General features: G+C 46.6%; 1 protein-coding gene across 5 annotated transcripts in view; it reads left to right on the forward strand.

Moving 5' to 3' along the window:
• Nucleotides 1–25,756, forward strand: part of HECTD4 (HECT domain E3 ubiquitin protein ligase 4) — a 153,112-nt gene that overhangs the window by 112,363 nt on the left and 14,993 nt on the right. For all 5 annotated transcript variants that reach the window (XM_079762554.1, XM_079762556.1, XM_079762555.1 and 2 more), the window contains exons 49-64: nucleotides 1,139–1,302; nucleotides 2,163–2,400; nucleotides 3,138–3,274; nucleotides 3,699–3,825; nucleotides 8,271–8,408; nucleotides 10,163–10,299; nucleotides 12,375–12,535; nucleotides 14,461–14,642; nucleotides 15,799–16,004; nucleotides 16,317–16,447; nucleotides 16,730–16,935; nucleotides 18,434–18,613; nucleotides 20,301–21,607; nucleotides 22,467–22,674; nucleotides 24,984–25,207; nucleotides 25,303–25,454. In XM_079762554.1, the coding sequence (XP_079618680.1) occupies nucleotides 1,139–1,302; nucleotides 2,163–2,400; nucleotides 3,138–3,274; nucleotides 3,699–3,825; nucleotides 8,271–8,408; nucleotides 10,163–10,299; nucleotides 12,375–12,535; nucleotides 14,461–14,642; nucleotides 15,799–16,004; nucleotides 16,317–16,447; nucleotides 16,730–16,935; nucleotides 18,434–18,613; nucleotides 20,301–21,607; nucleotides 22,467–22,674; nucleotides 24,984–25,207; nucleotides 25,303–25,454 (3,898 nt within the window). The remainder of the gene's footprint in view (nucleotides 1–1,138; nucleotides 1,303–2,162; nucleotides 2,401–3,137; nucleotides 3,275–3,698; nucleotides 3,826–8,270; nucleotides 8,409–10,162; nucleotides 10,300–12,374; nucleotides 12,536–14,460; nucleotides 14,643–15,798; nucleotides 16,005–16,316; nucleotides 16,448–16,729; nucleotides 16,936–18,433; nucleotides 18,614–20,300; nucleotides 21,608–22,466; nucleotides 22,675–24,983; nucleotides 25,208–25,302; nucleotides 25,455–25,756) is intronic.

Genomic DNA, 25,756 nt, shown 5'->3' on the forward strand with positions numbered 1-25,756 from the left:
GCAAGTAATAATCTGTGTAGTAATGAATTGGGATCAGTCCTACCTGCTCCAGCAGTAGCAAAATATAGGCATTCTTCTCACATTAGAAGAAGCCAAACATGTTGGCTACGTATTTTCAGACAGGACATCTTAGCATCATCTCTGATTAAACTGACTATTCCCTGACTACTGGGAAGCCAGTCCTAGTGTATCTAAAACATATGAGGCTCTGTGATAAAAAATAGAATCACAAAACTTCAAGCACTTATTGGAGAGTTTGCAACAATAGGTTAGTTAGAAAGCTCCTGTGCTAGCAGTTTCTGGAAGTGGGAGTGCGGATGTAGTGGACATGCTCTTCTTGGGCCTCTAAGTTCTATCCCGGTACCCAGGAACCTCATGAGAAAACAACAGGGCTTCTATTATCTAAGCATCCTGCAAAAATGCCTTAAATACATATAAGTAAGGGGCGCTTCAATGGAGTACCTTTAGGTTACATTGTGGGTTGAGTTTTAAATTATTTTAAGATCCTAGGGGGCCTGAGGGGTGCGGGAAGAGATTGGACAAAAATCTTACACCTATGGATGAAGACAGTGGCGGGGGGTAAGGGCATGGGGTGGGGTGGGGAATCAGGTGGAGGGGAGCTATGGGGTGGGGGAGAGGAACACCTGTAATAATATGAACAATAAAGATTTATTATAAAATAAAATAATAAATTATTTTAAGATCATCTCTTAAGTCTTCTATAACTTTATTAAGAAATTACCTTTTTACCTTTATGCCATAAGTAATCTTCCACATATAAAAAGAAAAAAACTTATATTCCTCCATTTAAAAATCACACCCACTGTTTTCCATTTTTGTCTTGGCTGCCAGGAAAAGGCTAAATTTAATGTATAATTGTAGTAGCTAACTTAACTCAGACACTAGGTGTTTTTCTTCTCCTAAACATTTTCTTTTTACAATTGTTTATTTCTACAGTAACTTTGTTTCTTTAAATACAATCAGTTACTTCATGTATTTTTCACATGTAACCAATGCATAAATAAATAAAACAAAGATAGTCAGTGATATGTGGCCTTGTCACACTGGTTGCAATTCGGAAGTTTATTTAATAGTAAGTGGGGAAAACATGTTGTTTCCTTCCTGTTCTCTGCCACAGGCGATGTGGCAGGAATTGGCTGGGAGAGAACAGAGGGGACTCCGCCTCCTCCAGGGCAGCCAGCCAAGGGCCGGGTGTACTTCACTTACTGTGGGCAGCGCCTCTCGCCGTATCTCGAGGACGTCTCTGGTGGCATGTGGCCTGTGGTTCACATTCAGAAAAAGGTAGGTATCTTGTTGGGATGGAAAACAAATTCTGCTAGTAATTTGGATGATGCTCAACCACATTGGAGGGGGAAATCTACTTCACCGAGTCCACAGATTCAAATGGTAATCTCACCTGGAAACTCCCTCACAGACACGTCCAGAAAGAATGTCTAATCTGGGCACCCATGGCCACCAGGCAAGCTGCCACATGGACTGATCATCACAGTGCACTTGCACATTGTAGACTTTATGAAAGCAATGCCAAGCAAACCTGATCGTGTCTCCATTACCCTGAGGAAGTATATATATTCCACAAATGCCTTACTGGGAAAAATTGGAAGAAAGTATGTTCCAGGTGAAGGGAACAGCATATGCAGTGACATCAAGTAGAAGGGAACATATTAGAAACAAGAAAGGTCACTGTGGCCCTGACCGGTTTGGCTCAGTGGATAGAGCGTCAGCCTGCGGACTGAAGGGTCCCAGGCTCGACTCCAGTCAAGGGCATGTACCTTGGTTGCGGGCACATCCCCAGTGGGGGGTGTGCAAGAGGCAGCTGATCGATGTTTCTCATCTATGTTTCTAACTCTATCCCTCTCCCTTCCTCTCAGTAAAAAATCAATAAAATATATTTTTTAAAAAGAAAAGGAAAGGTCACTGTGTGTAGCAAAGAGCATGAGAGTGCAAGGTGAGGGTAGGCAGGGCTGGCTTCTGCAGAGCTCTAGTGCCAGGTACACAGTTATACCAGCCCCTTGGCCTAGTTTCACTTGCTGTCCCATAGCTGGGGCCATGCTTATGGTTTGACATTAACACCTCAGGATGTTAAAAATAAATAAATAAGCCTAAGTCCTTTCAAGTCCTTTATTTGCTGTCCTTTCCAGAACACCAAGACTCGAGCTAACTTTGGCTCCCGCCCATTCGCCTATGCCGAAGGGCAGGCCCACCGCAACGCTGCTGACCTGTGCACTGACCTGGCAGAGGAGATCAGTGCTAACTTCGAGGCCCTGCCCTTTGCCATGGCATCTGACAGTGACAACGATGCTGGCACCAGTGTTGCATCAGACCCAGGCACTCATGGGCCACCGTGCAGGATTGCCGCTGTGGCCACCCCTCAGCAGCGTAAGCCACCTCCTCCCAGGGCCCCACTGCATTCTGGGAATGCAAATGCTGTTAGTCAATTTAACTTGGGCTCGTTCTGGTACCGGTGGGAATGGGGTAACTGGCCCAATGAAAGGAAATGGGGATAAGGAGGAAGCAAGGCAGACTTGAAAGTGAACCCCCCCCCCCAATATAGGACACTTGCCACCACTCAGTGCCACGTGGAATGTGGCCACGTGAAAGTGCAAGCCTGCAAAGTTGTCCATTTTTTATGAGATAAAAACCCCAGAATTTTTTATGAAATCTTCTCATTTAAAAATGTTAATCATTTCTTTGAACTGTTTTAAAACTGAGGTCATCAAAGAATAAAAAGCTGATTGTGGAAGCTTTCTATTATTTGAAAATTTTCATAATCAAACTGAATAAAACTGAGCTTTCTGAACTAAAGATGTCTGCAAGTCATATTAGGCCCTTAGGATACTGGTTTGCAAACTGTCTTAAGTATCTTTTTAATTTTTATGGTGAAGAACTTTTCCGATTCTTCCCTGTGTTGAATTATACCCATTAAACCTATCGCAGGACTCAGAGTAATTATAAATAATTAGTGATTTCTTGGCTCTGCACTTGGAAATCCCTACAAATACTAGGAGTCTTTCTATCACATACATGAAGAGAATCCAAGTTGTTCATGGTGAGAAGTGCATGATTTTTCCAGCCTGCTCTTGCCTGGAACTCACTGCCGTTGTGCTTTGTTACAGAATATGACAGTGACACATCCTGTCATTACAAAGTAGAGCTCAGCTATGAGAATTTCATCACCTCTGGCCCAGACCCCCACCCACCTCCCATTGCAGATGATGAAAGTGATGACGATGACGATGACGACATCCCACAGGTAAGAGACCTGCAGCATCCACTTAGCTCGCTGGTGCCCAGGACAGGCCATGAGGAATGGTTTTGATCTGAGCGTACAAGACTGGAATTGTTACGCTTTGAATGATATCATTGGGTTTCAACAGTGCCTTTGCAGTGTTTGTTTTTCTAAACTACACAATAGCAATACCTGTTGGGCTCTTTTGCCCAATACTGATCTAGAGGTGTTAGAGAAATGAAGTATTTGATAGTAATCCAGCAGTAAAGTTGGCTTTAGAGAGAAGGAAGTCTAGCTGTTGCCTCCTCTGGCATCTGAGGTATAGTGAGTTGTGGTCCACACAGTGTGTTTCCATTACTGGCCTGTGAGGGGGTGAGAGTTGTAAGTTAGAGCAGGACTGATGACTGCATGAAGCATTCTCTCTGATCATGAGTTTGCCTTCCTCCAGGAGGACCACTATGCCCTGCTGGTGAAAGCGTGGGAGACCAAGGTGTTCCCTACTATCCGAAGACGCTTCCGCAATGAAGCAGAGCGGAAGTCGGGCCTGGACCAGATCAAGGGTGCTCTACAACTAGGTCAGTGCCTTACGTTCTCCTATGGAGGCCACTTCTTGATTAGAAGAGATGTGTTTCGGTGACACTCAGAATGTAAATCGGGAAAGAGGGTTCATCTAAATGTGGGCCGGACCTCGCAGTGTCTTCTAGCTGTACCTTTGCTGAGCTCTGTGGCCCTGACTTCCGTGCCAGCGTTTTCTCTCCTTGTCATTTTCACTCAGTGTTTTCCAATTTATGGGCTACTGAAGTGAAGTGGCCTGGTTATACCAGGAAGCTGCGTGTCCTGGTGGGTAATAGCTTGGGCTCTGAAGTCACAGCTGTGCTATTTACCAGATGTGTGACCTTGGGAAGGTTACTTAACCTTTTTGAACTTTCCTTACCTTTAAAATGGAGTCAATAATGATAACCACCTCACATGTATATGAGAAAGAAGTGAGTTAGTACAGATAAAGTTTCTAAAAACAGTGCCTAGCACATAGTAAGTATTCCGTTAATAGAGTTCTAAATGTCACAGTGATTTACGACGGTAAGATTTTTTTCTCCCCTGGCTACGACTTATCCAGCAAAGAATGGTACAGGGTGTGGCCCCAGACAATGGATCATTACTGAATCTTAAGTGCTTTTCCTCATTTTGTGGAACACATGCTTTTTGAGATGCAGAAATGCCTTTTCCCATTAGGCATCGCTGTCTTCCTGTGGAACATTGGTTTGGTTTTCTGTCGTCATTGCAGCAGAGATGGTATAAAAAGTTAGTTATTGTCCCTGTGTTAGCAACCTTTCTCCTCTTTTGTCCTGAGATTAGGACCAAATAAAAAGAAAAGCCACCAAAAGGCCTTTATTTTTCTTAGGAACTTCTATGCTGAGTCCCTGATTTCCAGTGATAGATGAGTAATTCCTTTTTCATTGGTGCCAGGACTTATCAGAGAGAAAGAGTGTGTGTGTGTTTCTCCATGTTTCTACCCCAAAGCTTAGACCATGACAGTGGAATGATCTTGTTTAGACTTAACCTGTGAGAATATTCATGCATCTTGTGACAAAGTGTGAAAGCTTCCTGCTCTTATTAGAGCCCTACTTCAGCTGCTGACCTAAATTCCAGGACAGATTCGTTATATTCTTCTCTTTTCTTCTGTATTAAGAGTTTTGGGCAGAGAGAGCACCATTAGAAAGATCCTCGGGTGGGAGTGAGCATGGGAGGGAACAGCAATAAGGCCGAGCCCAAGGAGCCAAAGAGGACAAGGTGAGGGAGGAGCAGCAGGAAATGAATGAGCAGGGCGCAGTGTCAGCCTTGGCCAGGACTGCGGATTTTACTCTGTGTCAAATGGGAAGCCATTGAGGGTAAGCAAAGGAACAACATAATCTGATATAGTAGGTCCTACAGATAAAAAGATAATTTATTATTCCTCGTTCATTCTCAACATCTGAACGAAACACCGTGTCTGTGTTATATCAACCACAGAACAGATCTTACCTTGCTTTCAGAGGACTTTCACTTAATAAAGGTAATGCCAAGTTCCCGCCTGGCAGCCTTGAAGCAGCAGCGCCGGTCATCGGTTTTCCCAGTGAGGAGGGCTTTGTTTCAGTTGCATTTTTATTGTCATTGATTCATTCACATATCTGTCCATGCTTGCATGTGCCTCCCAGTGCTGGGCCCTGTGCTAGGGAATAAAGAATCCTCTGTGAACAAGATCTAGATGGTCCCTTCTCTCAGAGCTTACATCCTTGTAGAAACAAGTAATGAAACAACAAACTGCAGTGTCATAAGGACAGACCAGGAAGCCACAGCATAGGTTCCATGGGCAGCTCAATCAGTATGTACAGGATCTTTTTTATTTTATTTTTACCATTTGTTCCTGGACCATCCTGAATGTCTGTAGCCGAGTGTGCCTTCTCCTGCTCTGCTCCCAGTTCAGAGGAGGGCAAGTATAGACAGCACAGCAGAAAATGTGATTATCCAAGGGCAGCTGCTGGACCAGAGCCAGACCAGTGACCCCTGGCCTTGTGACTCACCCGAAGTGCCTCTGGGCCCTTATACATCTTGCTCAAGCATTCTCTTGGGATTCATCTGTATGACCATGGCCAACCAGCTGAACTATATTAATTTAAACTTAAAACATTTACCTGCCAAATACAACAGCCTTCAATGTAGCAGTGGCAAAAAGCCGAAGGAGGATGGGAAGGATAGGGAGATGGCTTCTGGTGCCCAAAAGACCACCCCTGAGAGGGTGAACCCATGGGAGGTTAATGAAATCATCTCTTTATTGTTCTGGTTTCATTTGGCCTTCTCCCCAGTCCCCGGACTCCTGTTTAGTAGACAGCAGAGTCTTTTTTCTCCTACCTTCTATTCCTTTGTAAAATGTGACAAAAGTTATTTTTCCATAATTTTCTAATATTAGGCCCATTTCTTGTTTATTCTGTCTGATACATCTTTCTCTAAGCATCCTTCTCTAATTTCAGCCCCCTTTTAAAGTATGCTCAGAAAATGCTGCTCCTTTTCATTACAGCAAGGCCAGTAAGTAAAGGAATGGTAGATACATGTGATGGCAATAAGGCTTATTTAAAAGCAGATGCTGTCAGCACCCACTCTTTCACCCACAACCTCTTGAGCGGTATGGGAGCTAAGGCGGCTACAGCAAAGGGATACCCTTGTCCCCACCCCTGTCCTCCCTACAGTGTGATTGTCTTCAGGGCTCTGGTCATTTATTTACTTGGTTTATTAATTAACTAGAGACCCAGTGCACCAATTCATGCACCAGTGGGGTCCCTAGGCCTGGCCTGTGGGATCGGCTGAAACTGGCTCTCCAGCATCCCCTGAGGGGCCCCGGATTGCTAGAGGATGCAAGCCAGGCCGAGGGACCCCACTGGTGTACGATCAGGGCTGGAGAGGGTTTGGGAGGTTGGCCAGCTGGGGAGGGACCATGGAAGGGCTCCAGGGCATGTCTGGCCTGTCTCACTCAGTCCCAGTCGGCCAGACCCCAGCAGCAAGCTAACCTACCAGTTGGAGCATCTCTCCCCTAGTGGTCAGTGCACATCATAGCGACTGGTCAACCGGTCAACTATCTGCCCCCTGGTGGTCAGTGCACGTCATAGCAAGCAGTTGAGTGGCCTTAGCATATCATTAGCATATTACGCTTTGATTGTTTGAACAGCCAACCGAACGACCGGACACTTAGCATATTAGGTTTTTATTGTATAGGATAGTGGCTGTGCTATTAAACATAATGATATGTTCTCCCCAGGGAAGGAAGACAGAGCAGATTCCAGTACTGGATAGAAGTTATGTAGCTCTCTGTCTCTCTTCACTAAGCAACATGTGTTTATTGTAGTAAAAATCAAACTCACGCCCAACTGGCATGGTTCAGTGGTTGAGCATTGACCTATGAACCAGGAGGTCATTGTTTGATTCCCAGTCAGGGCACATACCTGGGTTGCAGGCTCAATCCTCCATGTGGGGTGTACAGGAGGTAGCCAGTCAGTGATTCGGTCTATTCATTGATGTATCTCTCTCTCCCTCTCCCTTCCTCTCTTAAATCAATAAAAATGTATTTTTTTAATTAAATTCATACAAAAATGAGGGGGAAAAGCGTTACCCTTACTTTCTTCTTACTCTCCATTTGTCCTAGTTTGTTCTTTTGACTTAACTAAAGTGAAATGACTGCATAATGACCTATCATTTTTAATCATGCTGTGTTCATGAATATTTTTGTTATTTCCATTGTTTCTTTATAAGCAATGCTGCACAGAGTGTTCTTTGCACACTAGTGTGTGTGTTTCTGTGGGAGTTATTAGCGAGATTCCTGGAAGTAAGGCATTAAGTACTTTCAATTTGGTAGACTCTTCATAATTACCTTCCCCAAAAGGCAACGTATTCCCACCAACAGTGGTTTTGTTTTTATATATATATATATATATATATATATATATATATATATATATATATATATATTTAATATATTATTGGTTTCATGGAGGAAGGGAGAGGGAGATAGAGATAGAAACATCAATGATGAGAGGGAATCATTGATTGGCTACCTCCTGCACACCCCCTACTTGGGATCGAGCCTGCAACCCAGGCAGGTGCCCTTGACCGGAGTCGAAACTGGGACCCTTCAGTCCGCAGGCTGACGCTCTATCCACTGAGCCAAACTGCCTAGGACTGTTTTAATATATTTTTATTGATTTCAGAGAGGAAGGGAGAGAGAGATAAAACATCAATGACGAGAGAATCATTGATCAGCTGCCTACTGCATGCCCCCCACTGGGGATCAAGCTGCAACCCCGGCATTTGTCCTTGACTGGAATCAAATCCGCAGGCCCTTGCTCTATCCACTGAGCCAAACCGGCTAGGGCACCACCAGTAGTGTTTGAAAGATTCTCTTATTGTTTCATTCTAGAAATAAGTCAGTGTCACGGTTGGCCTGAAGATCATGTGCTCTTTGGGGAGTTATCAGTGCTGTTCTATTTTTTAGGCATGGTGGACATTGCCCGACAGACGGTTGAATTCCTCTACGAGGAGAATGGTGGCATCCCAAGAGACCTTTACCTTCCTACCATTGAAGACATTAAAGATGAAGCGAACAAATTCACAATTGATAAAGTTCGAAAAGGTTTTGCTTTCTCCCTTACTTCACCTATGAAACATCCTATGAAATGAGAAGTTGAGTTTTCCCAAGCATGAGCGTGAGCCAAGCAGCTGCTGGCTCTCCTAGGGTGACTCTCCTTACTCTGAGTGACATGACTTCTTCCTGGATCTCCCATGTAAGGCCCTAAGTTCCTGGTGGGGCACAAGTAGACACCTGTCTGGCCTCTGGTGGCCTCTTGCACATGCTCAGGGCTCACTAACATGAGCAGGTGAGACAGGGCAGTGGTACAGAGAGAGGAGTGGGGGGGTGGGGGGTAGAGGGTTCTCAGGCTTAGTCCTGGCAGCTGAGCTAATAAACCAGGAATATGTGGTTGTATTGTGCTTTTTAGAATTTTCATAGAATGAGTATAAACTTTTGATTAAAAATCTATGACACATTTTGAGGAAATGAAAATATGAAAAAGCACAAAAAAGAGAATTTAAAACCACTCATTAGACCTTCACAAAACTATTCGAACATCATAGGCAGGGGCAGGAATATATATTTACTTTTCTTTTTCTTCTAATTTAGACCTAATTCATATAACATAAAGTTTACCTTTTTAAAGCATACAATCTAGCAGTTCTTAGTGTATTCACAAAGTTGAACAATCATCAAACCATTACCTCTAATTCAAGAACATTTTCATCTCCCAAAAAGGAATTCTGTACCCTTACTCCTCCCCATTCCTCTCTCCCTTAGCCTCTGGCAACTATTAATCTACTTTCTGTCTCTGTAGATTTGCCTGTTCTGGAAAGTTCATATACTGTAAATGGAATCATACAACATGTGATCTTTTGAGTCTGGCCTCTCATACAACATAATGTTTCAAGTTTCATCCATGTTGTAGCACATGTTGGTACTTCATTCCTTTTTATGACAAAATAATATTTCATTGTATGGATAATACCTTATTTTGTTTATTCATCAGATGATGGGCATTTGGGTTGTTTCTACATTTTGGCTATGAACATTTGTATACAAATTTGTGAATATGTATTTTTATTTCTATATGTAGGAGTGGAATTGCTGGGTCATATGGTAGTTTTATGTTTAACTTTGCCCATAATTTCTTTATTGATTTCAGAGAGGAAAGGAAAGAGAGAGAGAGATAGAAACATCAATGATGAGAGAGAATCACTGATTGGCTGCTTCCTGCATGCCCCCTACTAGGGACGAGCCCGCAACCCAGGCATGTGCCCTTGGCCGGAATCGAACCTGGGACCCTTCAGTCCACAGGCCAACGCTCTATCCACTGAGCAAAACAGCCAGGGCTATGCTTAACTTTTTGAGGAAATGTCAGATTATTTTCCAAAATGATTGCACCATTTTACATTTCCACCAACAATGTATGAAGGTTCTAATTTCTCCACATCCTTGCCAACACTTAATATTGTCTGGATTTTTTATTATAGCCATCCCAGTGGGTGTAAAGTGGCTTTGACTTGCATTTCCCTAATGACTAATGATGTTGAATACCTTTTCATTTCTCTTTGGAGAAACTTTTATTCATAACCTTTGCCCATTTTTAATTGGCTTTTTTGTCTTGTTGAATTGTGAGAATTCTTACAACACTTTGTTGTATTATCTTCCAGACCAAGCTGTGTTCCCTTTTTGGCTACAACTAAACCAAGGGTACTGCTCAATGCTGTAGAGATATTTTAGACCCTAACATAGAGGCTCCCAAGGTGATGATGATATTTGCTCCTGAAAAAAACTTCTCTCTCTACCCTCTTCAGGTCTCACGGTAGTAACCCGCTCTCCGGACAGCAATAATGTAGCCAGCAGTGCTGTTGGAACTGCTCTGCCAAAATTTGCCATCCGAGGGATGCTGAAAACCTTTGGGCTTCATGGAGTAGTCTTAGATGTGGATTCGGTGAGTACACAGCCTTTTCTAGACACTGAGACTTTCATGCTCAGACTCCATGTACCTTAAAAAGGGATGGATTCCTCTTCAAGTTAGGGGTGAAGAAACCAAATTAACTGCTGTCATGTCAGATGACCTTGCTGAGATGAGCACGAATCAGGGAGGAGGGGTTATAAACTCTCTCCTCTCAGCACGTCGGCTCCTTCAGACCTGCCTTTGCCATTATTTTCCATCAGCCATGTTCAGGCTCTCCCTACATGCTGTCTACCCAAGTTCAAAGAGAAATTCCCCCATTGTCCTTGATGAATGGCTGATCTGTCATAGTCATGATTGTTACAGACACAGAACAAAGAAACAGTTTGATGTCTGCCCTTCGGGACTGGCTTGGGCTACTGGGGTCTAGGTTGAGGTTTTAGGGGCTAGTCTCCGCTCTTCGAACTAGTGTCAGCCCTTTGGGACTAGATTGGGCTCTTAGGCCTTGGCTGGGCCATCCCGGGCTAGGTCCGTTAAAATCAAATGGACCCGGCCATGAGGAAGCCCCGGTCCCCACAAGACTGCCTTAGAGGAGAGGACCCTAAGTGAGCACACTCGGCCTGGGAGCCTGAGGTTGAAAGGGCTGCTGACTCTCCAGGGGGCGGTGCCTGTGGAAGTCACTGGGACACACTGAGGCTGGTTCCTGGGGCCTGCTGGAGGGGGGGTGTTGCTTAGGGACTAGATGAGGCTCTTCAGGGCTTGGCCGGGCTCTTAGGGGTGAGGTTCTGCCCTTCGGGACTGAGTTTGGCTGTTGGGGTCTGAACTTACTCTTCTGGGCTAGGCTACACCTTCCAGACTGGCTTTGGCTATGGGGTCTAGGTTGGAGTCTTAGGGACTAGTCTCTGCTCTTTGGAAGTATGTGAGGCCGTAGGGACTAGATTGGGCTCTTAGTTCTTGGCTGGGCTATCGAGGCTAGGCTCCAGCTTTCAGGGCTAGAGATAAAAACAACAACCAGTTTTGTGATTTTGATCACATCATCTCACTGGTTGTCTCAGCCTCAATTTCCCGCATATAAACTAAGTGTATTAAATTAGATTGTCGTTTTCTTGTCCATTTTGACGGGCCCTCTCCTGCGGCTTAGCAAGGATTTGGGGGAGGGGAGAAGGAACAGAAGAGAGTGAGGGAGGCAAACTTGAAGCTTTCTTTTGAAAACGAGGTCCTGTTTGAAAGCTATGACTCTGCCATCCTGAGGTGGCGTGCACGTGCTTGCATTTAAGATGTTTCCCATTCAAGAAAAACCGATGAAATAATGTATAGTTTAAACCCAAGAGTCCTGAGAAAGTGTCTGTCACCACTTAAGTAAGCTTTAGTATCCATCTAGGTAGAGATAGATAATGTTAGGTACCATTAATGATTTGAAATGGAAAGTTTCACATCTTCAACCGACTCCTTTTTACTGGTTGGTGGTTTACTAAGGTGAACTTTCAAGTAGAAATTCTAGCAGTAGTACTATTAATCTCCTACTGCTTTTGGGTACAAACTTCTGACTCCAGTTATCAGAAAGCATATAACTAACAATATTTTCAGCAATGGAAATGTATGAAAATAAAAATCAGAATTTTTGTTAAAGTAATAATTGGTATTTCTCAAACAGTTTTATTTCTTCTGTTTTAATAATGGCCCCAAAGCAAAAAAAAAAAAAAAAAAAAAAAAAAAATTATCTTGGTATTTGAATCCAGAATGCATATACATGAGTTTACTTTTAATTTTCCTAGTAATGAAATAGAGTTATCAGACATCAAAGCAATGAACAGAAAATTTACCTGGCAACAATATGCGTTGAACTGTTACTGAAATATAGCACTATTCTTTTTAAATTTCTGACTCATAATTACATTGAAACTCTTATTTTACCAATAACAATTTGCTAACTGGTATAAAAAACGAAACACACTGTTAATGCAATACTAACCAAATGTCTTTGAACTTTTAGACTCAGTGACATGCAGCTAGCATTTACTGCTTTAAGACTTTGGTTTTATATGTGTTTTAAAACTAAGGGGTAAAGTTAGTGTAGAAAAACAAATAGACATTTCCTTTTACTGTTGTAGGTAAATGAATTGGTGCAGGTAGAAACATACCTGCGAAGTGAAGGTGTGCTGGTTCGATACTGGTATCCTATTGACATGTTGGAAAGGCCCCCCGCAGGCTACCGAAGGACTGCCACCAATGGGCTGGTCACACTGGACAACACCAACCTTCAGATTCATAGGTAAATTGAGCCCTCTCTCTAGTCACCGAAATCCACGTACTGCGTTTTACCACATGTGCCATTCATTGTTGACAACAAGGGTTTTCCTTCAAAGCGAGGAGTTAGGGAGAAGGCAACCAGTAAAGATAATAGCACAGTCGCAGGAGTTGGGAAGAAAAGTTGAAAGCAAGAGGTAAGGGGACAGGTAAGGGGATGTAGTATCACCTGGCCTGTGCCACAGGTGCTCTGCTGTGAGGTGGAGGGGTTGAGAGGTGGTCCTAGCACAGTGGTCGGCAAACCGCGGCTTGCGAGCCACATGCGGCTCTTTGGCCCTTTGAGTGTGGCTCTTCCACAAAATACCACGTGAGGGCGTGCACGTACAATGCAATTGAAACTTCGTGGCCCATGCGCAGAAGTCGGTTTTCGGCCTGGGCGAGTCTATTTTGAAGTAGTGGCATTAGAACACTCAAGGGGCAAAGAGCCGCGGTTTGCCGACCACTGTCCTAGACAATTTCAAATGACCCCTGGTGGCTCCGAGTGGGTATTAAACCTAAACTTTTTAAAAAAAAATTTTTTTATTTTTATTGATTTCAGAGGAAAGGAGAGGGAGAGAGAGACAGAAACATCAATAATGGGAGAGAATCATTGATCGGCTGCCTCCTGCATGTCCCCTACTGGGGATCAAGCCCACAACCCAGGCATGTGCCCTTGACCGGAATCGAACCCGGGACCCTTCAGTCCACAGGCCGATGCTCTCTCCACTGAGCCAAACCAAGTAGGGCTTAAACCTAAACTTGATAGAAACATCAGGGCTGCTTCTAACTTTCCTTTTTAAAGTGCTTGATACCAGGAGAATGTTTCATTATGGTGATTGGCTACTAAAATGCAGTGAGTCTTCCCTGTGCTGGTATTAGCTAGATTAGATTTTTTACCAAGAGATGGGACCTGCTTAGTTACTAATGAGCCATTATTTAAGGTGCATGCCTATTTATAAATCCATCACATTAAAAATTCCCACAGCGAAATTTTTAATAGCTTTATTGAGATATAATTTACATACTATACAGTTCACTCATTTAAAGTAGACAAGTCAATGGTTTTTAGTATATTCACAAACTTTGCAACCATCACCAGTCAATTCTAGAACATTTGTATCACCCCAAGAAGAAACCCTATACCCATTATAGTCAGTTTGCACTCTTCCATACCCTAGCTCAGTGGTCGGCAAACTCATTAGTCAACAGAGCCAAATATCAACAGTAGAACAATTGAAATTTCTTTTGAGAGCCAAATTTTTTAAACTTAATCTTCTTCTAACGCCACTTCTTCAAAATAGACTCGCCCAGGCCGTGGTATTTTGTGGAAGAGCCACACTCAAGGGGCCTAAGAGCCGCATGTGGCTCGCGAGCCGCAGTTTGCTGACCACAGCCCTAGCTCAAACACCAATCTATTTCCATGGGTTTGCTTAATTCTGCACAATCTGTAAAAATGATATCATGCAATATGCGGCCCTTGTGTCTGGCTTCGTCACTCAGCATTATGTTTTCAGGGTTTATCCATGTTGTGACATGTATCATCAGTACTTCATTCCTTTTTATGGCTGAATAGTATGCCATTGTACAGATTTACCCTTACTTGGTTGATGGACATTTGGGTTGATCCACTTTTTGTCTACTATGAAAAACACTGCTGTGAACGTACATGTATAAGTTTTTGTGTGGACATAAGTTTTCATTATTTTTTCCACAGTGATTTTTGAGTTGGGAAAAAGCAAACATAACTAAATGTACCTTTTTTGCCTAAACACGAGTGACTAACTTGGAGGACAGACCATGGGCCAGAAGAGAAACCTGAGTTGTGGTCTTTTCCCTGGGAGGCCTGTGGCTCAGTCCAGCGCGGGGCTGGAGCGGAGGCGCCTAGTGATCTCCCTGCCTTTTGCCCTGCAGAGAGCTGCTGCGGTGTGAGGCTGCGCTGGCCAGGCTGTACTGCCGCATGGCCCTGCTCAATATCTTCGCCCCCAAGCTGCCTCACTTGTTTACCCGCCTCTTCCACATCCCTGCCATCCGAGACATTACCCTGGAGCACCTGCAGCTGCTATCCAATCAGCTCCTCGCTCCTCCACTCCCAGGTAAAGCTTGGCTTTGCTGCTGGCACTGCTGCAGTCAGCATGGGGAGGAATAGTCCTGAGAGTGTGTACTCATTGTCCATGGTGGGGGAGCGATTTGAGCACAGTACCTTCAGACCAGTAGAGATAACCGCACTAAGCCAAAATGGTCTTGGCAGTGCTTTCTCACTCTTTGAAAAATATGAAGTAAGTATATCACTCACTTTAGTCATTGATCTGTTAAGCATTCATAGAGCTTCCCAGACTAATTGTGGATCAAGGACAATTAAATAATGTTTATGAAGTCTGGTCACTATACTGTTGCCACAGACTTTCTGTCTGGCTTTGTAAAGACAGGAATATGTTCCTGTGATCAAACTTCTCCAAAGCAGACCTACTGATTCATTGTGACTTCAGGCAGCTTATGTTTTAATGAGCCAGCCTGTGTGTATCTGCTGACCTTGGGCGCTTGGGGTGAGAGCTGATGCTGTGTGTTGGCTGCTCTGGTACATGCTAAGTGATGAATCTGCTTAGTCCAGTCTTCCTTGGGTGCTTCATCCTTCAGCCTGCTGCCCTTGACCTCGGAGCCACTAGTGTGAGAGCAAGAGGTGAGGGGACAGGTAGCACTCTAAGTCTAGAGGGCATCTCACTGTTGTGGTGCCCCAGCCAGTCTGGGCTGCATCTCTTCCAGCTCCTTTAGTGCCTGGGGTCCACTGCCCCACCCTGGTAACCTAGAGCTTCAAAACATGCCTGGGAAGCTCCAGAGTGTTTGTGGAAGTGTTTTTTTCCATGATGAACTCACACTTGCTTTACAGACTCCATTCTGAGCCACTCTGGCAGTTCCTCAGTGTAGCTCGGGGTGGGCCAGGGCAGCCCAGCAGGTCAGACAGGCTCTGGGAAGCCCCGAACCCAAGCTGCTCCACTTGTGTTTGGGCCTCAACTTCAGATTTCATTTTAGGAAATAGTTTTGCTGCTTAAAAGAAAACAAAATTTAAAGAGCACTGATCCTGGACCGCCCCCCCCACCTCCATGCCCGGGATCATCTTTATGTCTGTTATCCCAGACATCCTGCCCAAGCTAACTCAGCTCGGCTACTGGACAGTCTGGTCACAGTTACTTAAAATCTCACCACCATTGGCTGTTGTGGTTCTGGCAAACTGTGGTTCCTTCCTGTCCCCAGATGGCACCATCAGCTCCAGCTCAATCCTCCTGGCCCAGTCTCTGCAGCACTGCGTCCACTCCCAGAACTGCTCGGCCACAGACCTCTTCTACCAGGGCAGCTCCCAGACAGTGAGAGAGTGGCTCCACGTGGCCATCACACGGACCCTGCACCAGGGCGAAGAGAGCCTTTTGGAGCTGACGAAACAGATCTGCTCTTTCCTGCAGGTAAAAGTCAAAGCTCTAAGATCCCTGAACTGGGCCCCAATTTTTATTGGATGTCTTGTGGATTTCCTAGAAATGACACTCTTTCTTCTCCAAACCCACCTCCACCCATCGCCCAACCCCCACATTGATCACCTCACTCTGATGCCTTGTCCTGTCTGTAGTGTCCTTCCTCCGAAGGGCTTTCCTGTCCTCCTGAACCTGAGACAGTGAGCGGGGTGGCCCTGCCCTTTGCCTGGGAGCTGGGAAGATGAAGAGCTCTCCTTTCCTTGTTAAATGTCCTTGTGCCTTTCCTTGTTAAATGTCCCTCTGCAGACAGCACCAGAACAGTTCCCCTCCGAAGAATTTCCCATCTCTGAGTCCAAAGTCAGCATGGATGTTAATTTCCCTGGAGCCTCGTTTGTCGTGGTATCTTGCAAAGAAAGTCAGTCTGGATTCCGCAAAGAGTAAGTTTTCTCCAGATGGTGATGGGGAGAGAAAAGTAAAATGGATTCGGGGGAAATTGACAGACGAAAAACTCAAAAATTTTCTTTATTGCTTAACTATATTTGGAAATAACTTACAGTTCCTGCATGTTTTAGAAATTAGTCTTTATAAAGAATGACCTCTGAAATGTGGTGGGAATGACTTACGAGTGCCCAGTTCTCACTTTCCTCCTTCATGACAAAGCACCTGCTGACTCCCTGGTGTGCATGGGGGCTCCCCTCACTCCCATCCCTCCTCCTCAGCTCCTCTCTGTACAAGGCGCCGTGGGCACGTGTACTGGTGTATGGGCTCGGCCACAAGGTCAAGCGAAATGGGCAGCTAAACCTCATCGAGGCCGTCTGTTACCCACGGGATGCATCTCCGGCCAACACCGGGCTCACTCCTCCACCCACCACCAACCAGTACCCTTCTGTGATCCTGTCCACAGACAAGGTCCACATCAAGCTGGGTAAGTGCGTTAGCTCGTGGTAATAAGGACAGCCGGAAGTTTTCTCTGCTTTCCTTCTCTTTGACCATGGAAAAGGTTTTGTACTCGTACCTTGCTCTGTCCCAGTTTCTTTTCGGTAAAGAACAGAACTGCTTGGGGCACTGCATTGTTGAGGCAGGAAATTAAAAGCTCCCTTTCCTGCCTGGGGAAGGCCTGGCAGACGCTGCTCAGACTAAGTGGGGATTCACTTTCCTTTCTCAGCGTGTGCTGGGACGTCTGCGATTTAGAATGACCCAACAGAGCAGTCTCGTGTCGGCCTGTAATAATCCCAGCTGCCTTCCATCGAGTGCTCATTAAAAGCAGCATCTCTCGGGTGTAATGTGGCTCCCTGGGGCATGGGCCTCCGTGAGCCTCGTTCCCCATCTAAGTGGTAACAGCCCGGTGACCAGACTGGAAGGCCTGGTTGGTCTCGTCTCCCTGGTATCTTTTGTTAAGCCTCCAGGGAGCCCTCCATCTCTGTAAATCTTGAAGCTGTCGCTGACCATGTGCATTATGTACCACAGCCTGCTGACTGTGCCTAAGGCAAGGATAACCTAGGCTTAGAGTTCCATGGCACTTTCTTGGTGTGTTTGACAAGAAAAGACTGACACTGTCTGGCTTGCTAGAGACAGTTATAAGTTATTTTTGAACTTTCAGTCCCCAAAAATGAACCTTAGCTTCTCTGCAGCCCCAGTCCTGGAGCTATTCCGTCTGCAGGGAATGAAATGAAAGGATGTTTCTCAAGTGATTTGGTCATTGCTAAGTAACTTCATAGTCTCTTTATTAGAGTCTGTTTTCTCATAGTATTTTGCCTACACTAGCTGTTATTACAACTTTTTAATTAAACACAGAAGATCTCTGTCTTGCCTATTTTGCCGAAGTAAACCTTCCCATGTAAACATCACCCCAAAGTGCAGGCCCGTCAACACGGTCTTCCTGACTTGGCCAGGACCCGATTCCCTGCTTACGTCTGACAGTGGGCGTGGGGGTGGGTGCCGTGCACGTGAGGGCATCAGGCCTCAGCCTTTTCCTCTCACTGTAGGCAGCTTTGGTCCCATCCAGGCCATGGCAGTGACAGAAGATATCAAAGCCCATGGTCCTGGTAACGCTCTCTCTACACCTAGTATAAACTTACTGCTCTTACAGGATTGCAGCTACACCAAAGGGCTGATTCTTTCTGTACCAACCTGGGACCGTTCCGATGAAGCATCTTTTAAAATCTGACTTACTGTTCCCGTGCTGGGTTATCTTCCTGACTGGGGAACGTTATCCTTCCCTCTTCCCATTGCTGCCATTTGTCCTGTTGTCACACAGATAAGTGGACTCCTTGGAGGGATGTCCCCTGGCTCCTCCTGCCTTCAGCAGATGAGTGGCCAGGCTTCCTGGCCCTGTTTTTCCACAGACAGGGAGGCCTTTTTCTCAGGCTTATTTTGATCAGGTCCTGCCAATCACAAGCTGTCCTCTGGGGCCCTTGTTTTAGGAGTGTCTCCACCTCCCGGAGCTGTGCTGGTGTTACATTCCCTGCCCCTGGAATTCCCACTGGCCATGGCCTTCGCAGAGCAGCTGCTGTCCTGGAAGTCAGAGGACGGCGAGGGGAAATCGGAAGATGAGCCTGACACTGTGCCGACATCCGTCCTCCTGCAAGTGGTGGGGCTGCTGGGTGAGGCTCACTCTCCCTCAGGGTCGGGTGGGGGGTTCTGTTGGCCCGAGGAAGGAGCTTGTGAGATGGGTGGGGAAGTGACCATAGGTAGCCCAGCAGGGACAGCCTCCTGTCAGGTTACTGCCATTGAAGTGAACAGAGTGTAAGAGGTAGCCTAGGCTTCCAAATCTGTGATCTGCAGGGGATTTCCATTGTTTTGAGGGGTGGCAACTAATCATGCAAGGAAGATTAATTTTATCATCCTTTACTTTAAAACATAAATATAGCCCTGCCGGTGTGGCTCAATGATTGAGTGTCGACCCATGAACCAAGAGGTCACTGGTTTGATTCCTGATCAGGGCACATGCCCAGGTTGTGGGCCTGATCCCCAATGAGGGATGTGCAGGAGGCAGCCAGTTAATGATTCTCTCTCATCGATGTTTCTAATCTCTGCATCCCTCTCCCTTCCTCTCTCTCTCAAATCAATAAAAACATTTTTTTAAAAACAAATATATGCCATTATTATAACTTTGGAGGTGAAAGCTGTTGTAAAGTTAATGGCATGGAAGTGAGTGATGTTGCAAAATCAAACATTATGACTTCATAACTCCTAGAAGGTTAAAAAGGGGTTGCATTTTTGGGAAACTAATGGAACGGTAAACTTTAGAGTTGTGCATTTACCATATGTGAATTTACCTAAAAAATTTCTGCATAAATATTCAACTTTAATTAACGTATCTGCTTAAGTGTTTAGGGATAAAACATAATGTCTGCAACTTATTTTGAAATAATCAAGAACTAATGCGTTTATGGATGAACCTCTACAGGGAGAGATGGATAGATATGTAATAAAGCAAGTACAGCAAAGTGTTCTGGTGGGCATGCACATTTTCACTGTATAAGTCTTGATTTTTCTATTTTTTAATTTTTTTTATAATATGTTGGAGGAAAAGAAAAAGTTACAGATTCAGAGGACTTCCAGGGTCAGGCAGATGATGAAAGTAGAGAAACAAAAGAGGAAAGTGGGCCTCAGCACTTCAGTGAACGGAGGGGCAGCCCCTGGGCCCTGCAGCTAGCTCAACGCTACATAGTTGTTTCTCTCTCTCTCAAATCAGTTTTTTAAAAAGATGGTTACTGTTATGAACTTCTGGCTAAATATCATTCCCTGTGGGAGGCTCTTGGTCTGTGGCCCACTCTCTGTCCAGAACAGACAACTCCAAGAAGGCTTTCTTGTTGACAAAATGAGGACTGGAAGCAGCTAGAAAAGGGATGATTTTTCATGTGTGTTTCTGTGCTGTGTGGTGAAATTGGACTGTATGCCCCCAGTACTGAGCATCCCACAGTTCAGGAAACATTGTCCTAGTGACTTGTCACCAATTTGATAACCTTACGAGAAAGAAAACAATGATTTTTGTGGCATGTGATCACACAGAAGCCAGCTCCTTGCAATCACGTGCCGTAGGGGGTTAAGGCCACAGCCTCTGGAGCCAGCCTGCCCAGCTGTCCCGTTAGTAGCTGTGACCTTGGGCAAGTCCCTCAGCTCTTGAGCCTCTGTTTCTTCACCTGTGAGATGGGATGGAAGGTGGATATAGAAGTACTTGTCTCACAGGGTTGCTGTGAGGGTTGCACCCATTGAAGTGCTTAAAACAGAGCCTCGCACGTAGTGAGTGCTCTATGAGTAACTGTTATTGCTTTGTATTTGCTTCAGGAAACTTCCTGTGGACCACGGACATGGCGGCCTGCGTGAAGGAACTTGTTTTCCATCTCCTGGCAGAGCTGCTGCGTACAGTGCACGCGCTGGAGCAGAGGAAGCACCCGGCCGGCCTGTCCTCCTCCATTGCCCTGCAGCTGAACCCCTGTCTGGCCATGCTGATGGCCCTGCAGTCCGAGCTGCACAAGCTGTACGACGAGGAGACCCAGAGCTGGGTCTCGGGCAGCTCCTGCGGAGGCTCAGGGACAGCGGTGGCCACCGACCAGGGCAGGTTCTCCACATACTTTCATGCACTCATGGAAGGCTGCCTGGCAGTGGCCGAAGTGACCCTGCCTACCAACATGAGTATCACGGCCAGCGGAGTAACCTCATCAACCACTCCAAACCTCAGTGACTCGTCCTCCTCCTCCTCGTCCTCCCCAGGACAGACACCACAGAGCCCCAGCCTCCTGTCCAAGAGGAAGAAAGTCAAGATGAAGCGGGAAAAGGCCTCCTCCTCTGGGAAGCGCCAGTCGTCCCGCTCCGTGGACTCCGACTCCACGCTGCTCAGCATCGGGGGCAGCAAGCCCGAGGACATGCTGTGGTTCCATAGAGCCCTTACCTTGCTCATCATCCTCCGGCACCTCACCAGGAAGGACCCACAGGGGCTGGGCGTGACGAGCGACGCCATTGCCGACGCCTGCCAGGCCCTGGTAGGCCCAACTGCCCACAGCCGCTTGCTGGTGATCTCCGGAATCCCTACCCACCTGGACGAGGGCATCGTCAGAGGTGCCATCCGCAAGGCCTGCAATGCCCACGGCGGGGTCTTTAAAGATGAGATCTACATTCCCCTGCAGGACGAAGACCCCAAGAAGCCGAAAGACAAGGCCGAGGGCAGTGATGGGAAAGCCGAGCCAGAGAAGACCCTCGGCTTCCCCAGCACGGACAGCTTGGAAGTCAGCACGTCCAGCAGCCTGACCCCTGCCATGAGCATCAGTGCATCTGCCTCCACCAGTCAGGCCTCCATCTGCAGCTCCCAGGGCATCTCGCAGACAGTCAGCGACCTGTCTGTGGATCTGTTGCCTGCAGGCCTGGAGCTGCCCATCCCTCCTGGCTTGTTGGAGCCCCAGGTGGTGTCCAGCCAGGAGAGCCTGGACATCTCCCTGTGCAGCACCGGCAGCCTGGGCAGCCTGGGCAGCCTGGGGGAGCCGCTGGACAACGCAGAGACAGCCTCAGCGTCAGACATGGGCTCCATGTACACAGTCACGTCCCTGGACAACCAGCCGCTCGCGGCGCGCCCCATCAAAGGCTTCGCGGTCGTGGAGGTAACCGCTCTCACGCCTAGGCAACCACTAAAATCATGAGCAATCCCTCAAGCCTCTTAAAGGCTCCCAGTGTTATGTCCTAGGGACTTAGGGGCTCCCTGGGGCAGCCTTTGGAAACAAGGATTTGTTAGGCTGATTGCCTTAGTTTGGGGTCACAGCTCTGAGAGTGCTGTCCAGTCTGATGTCAAAAGCAAACCAGCTCATTGCGAGTGGGAGGAGGCAGAGGGCCAAGGGGCTGACCTTGCCTGACAGTGGGCTCTATCAGGTGCACTCCAACTCAGGCCCCACTGGTGTTGCCATCCCAGGAGGGAGCTCAGTGAGCAGTGAGGACAGCTCTCGCCTTGTCTGAGGTGAAGCTGAGTTGCAGGTGATACACAGGGTGCCGGGTCTCATTTCCACTTCAGGATGTCACCTGTGTCTTGGGCCTCCTTGTTTAGAAACCCTGCATCCTGTGACATCCTGCATCCCTGGCTCAGAGCAAAAACTGTCCTCCCTCATCAGGTGTAGAGGGAGTGCTGGAAGAGCGTTCTCACGACCTTCCTGAAAAGAGCCTCACGGGTCTAGTGGTCGGTTGGTCTGCTCCCTAGAGTCGCATCTTTAACCTAGCTGCCTTCTTCCTGAGGACTTGCTCTGAGGCCGGCAAGGACTCCAGTCCCTGGGCTTTGGGTAAAGCCACAGACCTGGCCAGAGTTGAAGTGTTTCCGTAAAGGTAGTGCTGTCAGTGCAGGGGAGGATGGGCTGCTTGCCCAACACTGAAGATGAGGAGAGTCCAAGGGAGGGCAGGTAGGAGGCCAAGGTCATTCCTTTTGAAGGCGGTCACTCTCTACTCCAGTCCTGACCCTTTTCTTTGTTCACACAGATAAGATCCCGAGCCAAAATCGAGAAAATCCGAGCAAGTTTATTTAACAATAATGATTTGATCGGTTTGTCAAGTTTGGACGGTGAAGACGAACTGATGGAAATGTCAACGGAAGAGATTCTCACTGTGTCTGTAGTAAATCAGAGTTTGTTTGACACTCAGGGAAGCCCGGGGTTAGAAGATTATTTCAATGACAAGTCAGTTAAAGGTGGGTTACGGGTTTTTTAAATGAATATTCTTTTTTTTGAGCAGTTTCAAATTTACGGGAAAAATTGAATGAAAATTATCCCCCTTCCCCATTCCCAATGTCCCCTATTTTTAACGTCTCATAGAGGAACTCTGGGGGCACTCCTAGGATTTGCAGACTTAAGAAATGATTCGGGTGTTGGGAGACGGACAAGAGGTTCATCGCTTGACTAATGGAGGCTTCATTGCGTGCGTCTTCATAGGTAGAGAGAGCACTCCTGCCCGCTCCGTGCTGTCAGGGCTGGAGGGCTGGAGGGCAGGCAGAGGACACCAGGAGTGGCACCGCCACAGCCGGCTGCAGACCTGGATGTGGGCTTGCATTCAAGTCATGTTTCTTTTTATCTAGCCAGGCACCCCCTTGTTCAACTTCAAGTGTATTTATTTTGTTCTGTCCTCGAGCTAGAATGTACCAGTTTCATTGCTGGTGATGGTTTGGTCGTGGGTTTGAGGACAGTGAATGCCTCATCTTGTAAAACTAATTATTGGGGAAGAAACAGTTCCAGCTCCTTTTTCACAAGCTCCTCTTTGTTGTTCTGGCGGCTGAGGCATGTGGACGCTCTCTGGCTGCCCACTCCTGTTGTGCACCCAGGACCCGGCCTCTGCCGGGGGCCCCAGAGCTGAATCAGCAGAAGGCCCGCCAGGAGCCAGCCACTCGGCCGAGCTGCACTCCCGAAGCGTCAGCGATTTGTCTTCTTTCGTTTTGTCATTACAGTTCTTTGTGTTCTTGTTTGTATTTCATACTACTAGTCTCTCAACTTTTAATCATGGTCTTTTTTCTAAAGTTTTAATATTGTTAGAAATTTTATAATAGGGTTATTGAGTTTGTTTTGGTTTTTGTGTACAAAAATGTAATCCTGTGTATGAATTTTGTTGTTACTGTTTGAGATTTTATTCCCCTGTCATGAAATTTTGAAATGTTCCCTCAGCATTGGGACTAGGGTTAGGTAAGGCTTTGGCCACAAAATTTAATGGGGCTCCCAAAAAGCTAATAATCTAGATAAATAACATTTTAATGAAATGTTCATAAAAGTCAAATTTAATGTATAATGAACAAGATGTTAACATTTTACAGGATTTGCAGACTTAAATATTTCTGATTTTTCCTTTTGCAACAGGCTTTAATATGGCTCAGTACAGTACTGTTAATATTTGCTCATCATGGATTCTTGTATTAATTTTAATTTTTAAAATACTGCATTAAAATGTATATCGCTGAGTGTAGGGGAGTTTTGTGCCTGAGAGGCCTGGGGCGCTGTCCTGCTCTCCGCCCGCTCTCGGGCCTGTTCCCTTGTTGGTGGACATTGCGCCCCTTCAGCTGCCCACGTGGGAAGTGTCAGATCTGTGGGAAGCCTGAGGTCTTTTTCTGCCATAATTAGTGCTTTCCCAGTCTTTTTGTATTTTGAATCTGAATTTAGTTCTAGTTCCCGATTCTGTTAGAGTCAAACCTTCCACATAAGGTACACAGTCTTTGGTGACGCATTTGCCTTGTTCTTGCCACATGCGTTTTCTCAATATTCTTTAAGTTGTGGTTCTGCTAACTCAGCTCTAGGGCTCGACTACATCTTCCTCACACCTGTCCCTCCACCCTCAGCCCAGACCCCTGCCATGCCTTCGTGCCCTGGTTCTCCTAGCTGGGCCCGACCTGGGTGTGGCTCTGTGCCACCCCCAGAGAGAAAGGATAAGGAGGACGGCTGGGGGAAGAAACCAGTCAGCTCTCAGGGGCCTTGGCCACGGGAGGCATGCAGACGGGTCCCTGCAAGAAAGGGGAGAGAACCTTTTGATGCACTTGTTTGGGGACAAAAAAATAAGTATTTTCTCTGTGCTCATATCAGAAAACCCTGCTCAGTGTGTCAATTTTAAAACATGTTCTCTAACAAGTAATAACTGTTAACAGCTTGTACTTTGCACTAAAAATGGTCAAACCCATGGAAGTTATGTCTTCCACATGGAAGAGTCCAGGGTGAGCGCTGAGGTCTGCCACCCAGGAGGCTTGTCATTTGCATGCAGCCGGCGAGGGGACGAGTGCAGAGGAGTGGCTACCGTCCCAGGTTACAGGGCCACACCTTACAGCAAGGAAGTCTGGGCGTGGAGCTGAGGTGTGTTCCCACAAAGGGGACATGAGGCTTCGGTGGGCTCATCATCACCACTGAATGTCTCTTTCCCACTCTTAAAAGTAAATTGTTTATGAAAAATAAATAAAATGCTGTGGGGTGCATCCTGACCTGGTACGCTCACGGCAGAATTGTTTTGCCCTCCCTCATTCTGTGACAGGTGAGAAGCTGGTGCCCGGGGCCCGAGAGGTGCTGACGGAGATATTTAAGAGCTGTGCCCATTCAGAGCAGATGCTGAGCCTGACCCCGGCCAAGCCCATCAAAGTGTCTGACATTTATCTCAGCAAAGAGCAGATCAACTCCCAGACACCAGGCAACCTCCTCCACCTCTTCTTCACCAATGTCCGGCCTCCAAAGAAGGTGCTGGAGGACCAGCTCACCCAGGTAGCTGCCCCTCTCCGTCGTGCATGTGCCTGTCCCGAGCCTAGGGTGTGCTTCAGGGGGAGCCTGAGGACCCCGTCCCCTTTGGTGCCCCACAGATCCTGAGGAAATACGGCGTGCCGAAGCCCAAGTTCGACAAGAGCAAGTACAGCAAAGCGGGGAAGGAGCAGCACCCCGTGAAGGTGGTGAGCACCAAGCGGCCCATCACCAAGCCACCCACCAAGGACAAGGCCGTGCTCAACAGTGTCAGGTGGGCGCCCTCGTTGCCCAGGAGATGGGCCGCGCAGGGGGACACAGGGACCACCTCCTGGCAGGTTCCTGGGAGGCCAGACATCCTGGCCCTTCTCTGCTGCTGGGGCCCTTTTAGTCCTCGACTTGTCAACTGAGAGAGCGTTTCATTTTATTCACAGGAATAGTCAAATCTGGACCATGCAGGCTAGACAGCACTCCAGTCTAAACAATAAAACATTTAAGATGTACAGACTTGTTCAAAACTCCTAACCTCTGTTAACTACACAAATAATGTGTAGTTATTGTGCAAAGACTATAAAA

Source organism: Cnephaeus nilssonii (assembly GCF_951640355.1).
Source record: "Cnephaeus nilssonii genome assembly, chromosome: 22".
In the NCBI taxonomy this organism is placed as follows: domain Eukaryota; kingdom Metazoa; phylum Chordata; class Mammalia; order Chiroptera; family Vespertilionidae; genus Cnephaeus; species Cnephaeus nilssonii.